This window comes from Colobus angolensis, unplaced genomic scaffold (assembly GCF_000951035.1).
Source record: "Colobus angolensis palliatus isolate OR3802 unplaced genomic scaffold, Cang.pa_1.0 Scaffold144, whole genome shotgun sequence".
In the NCBI taxonomy this organism is placed as follows: Eukaryota; Metazoa; Chordata; class Mammalia; order Primates; family Cercopithecidae; genus Colobus; species Colobus angolensis.
Window position 1 is genome coordinate 1,160,268 of NW_012114533.1, and position 8,616 is coordinate 1,168,883.

The 8,616-nt window shown below is 42.7% G+C and overlaps 1 protein-coding gene across 1 annotated transcript in view; it reads left to right on the forward strand.

The window, feature by feature from the left end:
• Nucleotides 1-8,616, forward strand: part of LOC105507115 (chromosome unknown open reading frame, human C10orf76) — a 218,950-nt gene that overhangs the window by 18,002 nt on the left and 192,332 nt on the right. Inside the window, exons 4-7 of the mRNA XM_011935493.1 lie at nucleotides 918-1,025; nucleotides 6,239-6,331; nucleotides 7,734-7,808; nucleotides 7,925-8,011. Coding sequence (XP_011790883.1) covers nucleotides 918-1,025; nucleotides 6,239-6,331; nucleotides 7,734-7,808; nucleotides 7,925-8,011 — 363 coding nt within the window. The remainder of the gene's footprint in view (nucleotides 1-917; nucleotides 1,026-6,238; nucleotides 6,332-7,733; nucleotides 7,809-7,924; nucleotides 8,012-8,616) is intronic.

Here is an 8,616-nt window from a genome sequence, read left to right on the forward strand (position 1 = left end):
AGGCGCCCACCACCTCGCCCGGCTAGATTTTTGTATTTTTTAGTAGAGACGGGGTTTCACCATGTTAGCCAGGATGGTCTCGATCTCCTGACCACGTGATCCGCCCGTCTCGGCCTCCCAAAGTGCTGGGATTACAAGCTTGAGCCACCGCACCCGGCCAGTTTCTTGTATTTTTTTAGTAGAGACGGGGTTTCACCGTGTTAGCCAGGATGGTCTCAATCTCTTGACCTCGTGATCCGCCCGTCTCGGCCCCCAAAGTGCTGGATTACAGGCTTGAGCCACCACGCCCGGCCTCAAGAACTATTTTTAATCTTTGAATATCACCTCCCTGTCTGCCTTATAATTTTTAAAAACAAGATGACAAGAAAATAAAAAATGAGGATGACAGTAGTCTCAGTTACTGTTCCTCTTTTATTTGCTGGATTTTGCACATGTTGAGACTCAGACTGGGCTGGGCGCAGTGGCTCACATTTCTAATTCCAGAACTTTGGGAAGCTGAGGCAGGAGGATCACTGGAGCCCTGGTGTTGGAGACCAGTCTGGGCAATATGGTGAGACCCTGTCTCTACAAAAAAATAAAAAAATTAACTGGGTATGGTGGAGCACACCTGTCGTCTCAGCTACTTGGAAGGCTGAGGTGGGAGGATCACCTGAGCCCAGGAGGTCAGTGATTTTGCCACTGCACTACAGCCTCGGTGAAGAGTGAGGCCTTGTCTCAAAAAAAAAAAAAACAACCCGAACCAAACAGAAAACCCCACAAAAACTCAGACCGTGTTTTGGAGCTCAGAGCTCAGAGAAATTGAATGTATTGAATGTCAGCTGTGTAAGGATGAGGCTGCAATGTGAGTCTGCAGACCCAGTGTCCTTCTAGTTTTGAGACTTCCTCTCCAGAAAGAATTCTTTGTCTCATTTCTGCAGACCCTGTGCGCACTCATTCGAGGAGTCCATCAAAAGAATAAGTCTACCTCTGGGTTTGACATTATCAACATGCTGATGGGTTTTGACAAGGCGGAGCTGTGCATGAAGGTGAGGCATAAGCTGCAGATGTGCCTATGGATGGCAGCTTCTGACAGCTGTTCATGGACACTCAACAGACAAATGTACTCAAAGATTTAGACTCAGAAAGACACAGATGATTGAATTTGGCCTTGCATTTGGATATTTTTATTTAACAGATTTGCTTTGTCTGAATAAAGGAAAATTTTCAACTCAAATTTGAATGGAGGTATTCTTTCCCTGCAGGATAAAGACTGAATAGTTTATTTTGTTACTCGTATCATCATATGATCATACATTCTTAAGAACATTTATGAATTTAAATAAAATATTACAAATTAACATATAAGGCTAACTTGAATTCTAAACTTTAAGCTTATTTAACACAATTACTTTGATTTTATCAGAATTTTTATTTCTGCTGTTTGACACTATCTTTTTAAAATAACAGCCTTAAGATTCATATAGGATACATCCACCCTTTTAGATTGTACAGTCTGACCAGGCGCCATGGCTCATGCCTGTAATCCAAGTGCTTTGGGAGGCCAGGGCAGGTGGATCACTTGAGCTCAGGAGTTTGAGAACAGTGTGGGCAACATGGCAAAACCTAGTCTTTACAAAAAATACAGAAATTAGCTGGGTATGGTGGCACGTCCCTGTAAGTCCCAGCTAGTTGGGGGAGGCTGAAGTGGTAGGATTGCTCGAACATGGGAGGTAGAGGTTGCAGTGAGTCGAGATCATGCCACTGCCCTCCAGCCTGGGCAACAGAGCAAGACCCTGTCTCAAAAAGAAGAAAATAAATAAAGTGTACAATCCAGTGGATTTTAGTATATTCACAGAATTCTACAATTATCATCACTATTAATTTCAGAACATTTTCATCACCCTAGAAAGAAAACCTATACCCATTAGCAGTCATTTCCCAATTCTCCACTCTTCTCAACCCTTCGCAAGCATTAATCTGCTTTATGTCTCAATGGGTTTAGCTATTCTGGACACCTCATATAAATGGAGTCATATCATATGTGGCCTTTTGAGTCTGGCATTTACTTCACATAATGTTTTTGTGGCTCATCCATATTAGAGGATGTATCAGTATTTCATTCCTTTTTATTGTCTAATAATATTCCTTTGGATGGAGATACTCACTATATTTTGTCTATCCATTCCTCAGTTGATAGATATTTGGGTCCTTTCAACATTTTGGCTATTAGGAATAATGCTGCTATGAACGTTCATGTATAAGTTTCTGTATGGATGTGTGCTCTTATTTATTTGTGAGATGAGGTCTTGCTGTGTTGCCCCAGCTGGTCTTGAACTCCTCGCCTCAAGTCATCCTCCTGCCTCAGCCTTCCAAAGTGCTGAAATTATAAGCATGACCCACTGCACTCAGGCCACACATATGTTTTAAATTCTCTTGGGCATATACCTAGGTGTAGGATTGCTGGGTCACATGGTAACTCTATATTTGACATTTTAGGAACTATCAAACCATTTTTCCATAGTGGCTGTTCCGTTTTACAATTTCACTAGCAATGTATGAGGGTTCAAGTTTCTCCACATTATGTCAACAGTTGTTTTTGTCTGTCTTTACTTTTTTTTTGGAAAAATGTCTTTCATATCCTTTGCCCATTTCTAGATTGGGGTGTCTTTTATTGTTGAGTTATAAGAGTTCTTTTTTTTTTTTTGAGATGGAGTCTCGCTCTGTTGCCCAGGCTGGAGTACAGTGGCCGGATCTCAGCTCACTGCAAACTCCGCCTCCCGGGTTTACGCCATTCTCCTGCCTCAGCCTCCCGAGTAGCTGGGACTACAGGCGCCCGCCACCTCGCCCGGCTAGTTTTTTTGTATTTTTTAGTAGAGACGAGGTTTCACCATGTTAGCCAGGATGGTCTCGATCTCCTGACCTCGTGATCCACCCGTCTCGGCCTCCCAAAGTGCTGGGATTACAGGCTTGAGCCACCGCGCCCGGCCGAGTTATAAGAGTTCTTTACGTATTCTGAATATGTCCCTTATCAGATATATGATTTGCAGTGTTGTACACTATATATATATATTTTTTTTTTGAGATGGAGTCTCGCTCATCGCCCATGCTGGAGTGCAGCGGCACAATCTCGGCTCACTGCAAGCTCTGCCTCCTGGGTTCACATCATTCTCCTACCTCAGCCTCCCGAGTAGCTGGAACTACAGGCGCCCGCCATCACACCTGGCTAATTTTTTTGTATTTTTAGTAGAGATGGGGTTTCACTGTGTTAGCCAGGATGGTCTCCATCTCCTGACCTCGTGGTCCGCCTGCCTTGGCCTCCCAAAGTGCTGGGATTACAGGCGTGAGCCACTGTGCCCAGCCTGGACACTATATTGTATAAATGTTGTTTGAACTTTGAAGAACAGTCTTCTGTCACTCATTAAATTTAAAATAAATCTGTATACCAGAGAATCCTTATAATGATTAGGTTACAAAAAAAGTTATTAATATATAATTATGAATATACAAAGGTTTAATACTTAGAGGTATTTTTAAATTCTGGCCTTTTACAGTTCATATATATGTCGTGGTAAAATCCCAGATAGCTCCTCATTCTCATAGTTCTAACTACTGCTTGTATGTTGGTGACTGCTAAGTCTCTGTCTTTAGCCTTAACTTCTTTTCATGATCTCAGAGTTGTATACTCTGCAGGTACTTGCTGAATGTACTCACTGACACATCCCGTAAGTACTTCTTGCTTGATATATCCAAAATGGAGCTCACTGTTTCTCCTGCATCTCTTCTTCCTCATTCATTCCCTTTCAGAATGGGGGCAGCTGTCTTCACAGGCCCCAGGCTGAACTTGGTGATCATCTGGAGATGAAAGATGAGAAGTCCCCTCATCTTTTATCTCCAGATGATCACCAAGTTCAGCTAATTTTACCTCAGTTCATATTCCTCATCCTTGTCTTCTTCTGTTCCCACCATCTCTGTTATTCTTTCTGTCACCAGAACTATTACAGTGATGTCTTCATTCGTTGTTTTTTGTTTTTTTGAGACGGAATCTCACTCTGTCACCTAGGCTGGAGTCCAGTGGTGCAATCCCGGCTCACTGCAACCTCTCTGTCCCGGGTTCAAGTGATTCTCTTGCTTCAGCCACCTCAGTAGCTGCGATTACAGGCATGCACTACCACACCCAGCTAATTTTTGTATTTGTAGTAGAGACAGGGTTTCACCATGTTGGCCAGGCTGGTCTCGAACTCCTGACCTCAGGTGATCTGCCCACCTTGGCCTCCCAAAGTGCTGGGATTACAGGCGTGAGCCACTGTGCCTGGCCCATTCATTCTTTTGACAAATATTTGTTGGGCCCCTATATGCCAGGTACTGTGGTAGGCAGTGAGGATACAAGAGGCAAATAAGACATGGCAACTGTCTCAGGAAATTGATAATTAGTACTTATTAGTCTCCATCGTTTCAAGCTTACCATCTTTAAATCCATCATCCACATTGACACCACAAGTGTGTGGTATTAGTGTGTATATCTTACACTCATTTTTCCTGCTTAAAATCCTTCCTTAGTCTCCTGTCACTAACAGGGTGAAGACCAAACTCCCTAGTTAGACTTATAAAACTTTCATAATCTGCACCATATTTACTTTTCTAGTCTTTTTTTTTTTTTTTTTTGAGACGGAATTCTCACTCTGTTGCTCAGGCTGGAGTGCAGTGGCGTGATCTCCGCTCACTGCAAGCTCCACCACCTCTTGGGTTCACGCCATTCTCCTGCCTCAGCCTCCCGAGAAGCTCGGAATACAGGCGCCCGCCACCACGCCTGGCTAATTTTTTTTGTATTTTTAGTAGAGACGGGGTTTCACTGACCAGTCTTATATCTCACCACTGTGCGTCATTCTTTATACTCCCTTAAAACCAAACTACTTTTATTCCAGCCCCACACCAGGGCCATTTCTTTCCTTATGTGTCTTTGATGATGCTAGTACCTGTCTGGAATTCCTTTCCTCCCCAATTCCTATTGAATTTTCCAAATATAACTCACTCCCAAGGGGTCCTGGAATAGGTGACTTTAGAGCAAATTCCATTCCTCTATGTATATTTCGGTCATAGTAACCACTGAATTGAAACTGTTGGCTTGTTTTTCTCTCCCATTAGACTAAAAGCACCTTGAGAGCAAGGGTCATGGTCTTCCTATATTCTTTTAAAGCACAATATTCAGCACAGAGTAGATGCTCACGTATTTATTGAATTGAACTGAAGCAGCTTACCTTGGCCTTCCAGCACGCTTAAATCCTTATTCTCCATCCATTGTCCTCCCTCATTTAATGTAGAATATTTATTTTCATCTTCCCTTTATTGTAGTATATAAGCATTTCATCTTTTGATTAGTTTGGGTCTGTCAGCTGGCTTTTAGTGCAAGTGATAAATTCCAGTTGCATTGCCAAGTGGAGACCATGATGGACACAAGTTAGCTTTGTTGGATAGTGTATATAGCTAGTGATAGCCTGTAATGATACTGTTTCTTTTTCATTTATTCAGTGTGCCTGAATCAAATGTTATGCTTTCTTTACTAAATAATGAAACTTGCCAGGCATAGTGGTTCACACCTGCAATGCCAACCCTTTGGGAGGCTGAAGCAGGAGGATCACTTGAGCCCAGGAGTTTGAGACCACCCTGGGCAACATGGTGAGACCTTGTCTCTATAAAGAAAAAGAAAAAAAATACCCAGGTGTGGTGGCGCACATCTGTGGTCCTAGCTATTTGGGTGGCTGAGGTGGGAGGATAGCTTGATCCCAGGAGTTTGAGGTTGCAGTGTGCTATGAACATGCCTTGCCTCCAGCCTGGCTGAGAGAGTAAAACTCTGTCTCAAAAAAAAAAAAAAAAAAGAAACATGTACAGTTATTTAACCATTAGGTTTCCCTTTTTTTATTTGCTTCATTGTAATCTAAAGGTTTGTATGGGGATGACAGACTGCAAACATTCATTCGTTTAGTAGAACAGTGACTTCTTTACTGTCTTGTGCAATTGTTCTAAAGCATTTTTCTCACTAAAGGTAGATTTTGAAGTGTGCCTATTTTTCTTTCTTAGCAACCCCAGCCTGAGAAAAAGTTCTCCTTTTCTTTATCTAATCTTGTAAGGCCTAGGCCTAAGGAAATGATATGTTTGCTTCATTGTGTGTTATTCACATTACTCCTGTATAACATAATCCAGAGTTAGACAAAGGTGCAGTGTTGTCTGGTATGGTTTAATACTTATTGGTTCTCTTTCTCAGAACTTGATGGAGAGTTTGGATTCATTGCTTTGTGCAGAAGGTTCTGAAAGTCTGAAGAGTTTATGTCTGAAACTTCTCCTTTGCTTAGTGACTGTAAGTGACCTATGTTTGTCAAGGGTATTAATTGACAAGGGGGGCAATCCTGTTTGAATACTTGAGCCCACAGATAGAAGGAAAAAGAGAAAAAATATTCTCAACGAGGGTGTTACATCACTCCCTTGTGTCTGGATGTATAGGAAGTTAGCTGCATGGTCTTTTGCTTCCTCTTTGGAGCAACTACTGGCATTTTTAGCCTGCAGCCTATGTGATATTTTACTTTAGAAGTTTCATTTCAGGAGAACTACTATCTTCTGGATTGTCAGACTTGTCCTCATCAGGTCTCATTTGGAAATAGTTCTTGTGATTCTGAGCCTTTTTTTTTTTTTGAGACAGAGTCTTGCTCTGTTGCCCAGGCTGGAATGCAATGGCGTGATCTTGGCTCACTGCAACCTCTGCCTCCTGGGTTCAAGCAATTCTGCCTCAGCCTCCCAAATAGCTGGAATTACAGGCATGTGCCACCAAGTCCAACCAAATTTGTTTTTTTTCTGTATTTTTAGTAGAGATGGGGTTTCGCCATGTTGGCCAGCCTGATCTCGAACTCCTGACCTTAGGTGATCCATCCGCTCAAACTCCTGACCTTAGGTGATCCACCTGCCTTGGCCTCCCAAAGTGCTGGGATTACAGCTGTGAGCCACTGTGCCTGGCTGATTCTGAGTATTTTTATTTGTTTTGGCTTTTATTTATTTATTTTTTGAGGCGGAGTCTTGCTCTGTCGCCCAGGCCGGAGAGTGCAATGGCGTGATCTCGGCTCACTGCAACCTCTACCTCCCGGGTGTGAGCAATTCTCCTGCCTCAGCCTCCCAAGAAGCTGGGATTACAGGCAGGTACAACCACGCCTGGCTAATTTTTGTATTTTTAGTAGAGATGGGGTTTCACCATGTTGGCCAGGCTGGTCTTGAACTCCTGACCTTGTGATCCACCCACTTCAGCCTCCCTAATTGCTGGGATTACAGGCGTGAGCCACTGCGCTCAGGTAGCTTTGATTTTATAACTGTAGGCTGCCTGTACTTTCTAGTGGAAGGAGGGTAGGGTGTTGATTATTTACTTTAGGAGGGTCCCTTTCCCTGCCACCTCTTGAAGACTTCTGCATTCATAAACCTCTTCCTATGCACTTGAGGAATGAAACCCAAGAAACTGTTAAGCAAATGCATGTGTGAGGATATGAGAGAAACAATGAGGAGTTCAAAGACTTAGGAAATTTTAACTCGCTGATTTCCTACCCTTATATCTGTCTATTCAGGCTTTCATGACTTAAGGGGCACTTGTGAAAGGTCTGCTAAGTTATCTAGTAGAAATATTTTAATATTTCTGTTTCTCTTAGATGCTAGGGGAGGAGTTTACATGAGATATCAGAATACGTCAGTACAGACTTTAAAAAGCCTTTTATTACATTCAGGTGACGGATAACATCAGCCAGAACACTATTCTCGAGTATGTAATGATCAACAGCATATTTGAAGCAATTTTACAGGTAGGTCAGTTCCCTTGTTACCTCCTCTCTTTGGGGTAAACCACCTCTTCAGGTTTTCTCTGTGTTCCCAGGAACCAGGAGTTAGCAGTCTCATGCATTTTTGGTTCTTGTTACAGATACTTTCCCATCCCCCAAGCCGTAGGGAGCATGGGTATGATGCTGTCGTCCTCTTGGCTTTGCTGGTGAACTATAGAAAATATGAGGTAACTGGGTTCCTTAGTGGATAGTCGTTATCTTCCTATAATCCTCTTTAATGTGGTCCCTCCTAAAGGACTTTGCTTAATAGAGAAGATATGTTCTTGATAAATGGTATATTGATTAATTTTGATAATCCAGATTCTAAAAATCCTATATTAAATGCATGGAGCAGAGGATCTAGTTGTTTAAAGGAATCCTGTGATGCAACTTCTAATTAAGTGAGTAAGTACTCCCTGATGTAGTGATTCCCATACCCAGCTTATTAGAATCACCTAAGAACTGTTTTTTTTTTTGAGATGAAGTTTCGCTCTTGTTGCCCAGACTAGAGTGCAATGGCATGATCTTGGCTCACCACAACCACCGCCTGTCGGGTTCAAGCAATTCTCCTGCCTCAGTCTCCCAAGTAGCTGGGATTACAGGCATGTGGCACCACGCCTGGCCAATTTTGTATTTTTAGTAGAGATGGGGTTTCTCCATGTTGGTCAGCTGATCTCAAACTGCCAATGTTAAGTGAGCTGCCCATCTCGGCCTCCCAAAGTGCTGGGATTACAGGCGTGAGCCACTGCGCCTGGCCTAGAACTTTTTTTTTTTTTTTTTTGAGACGGAGTCT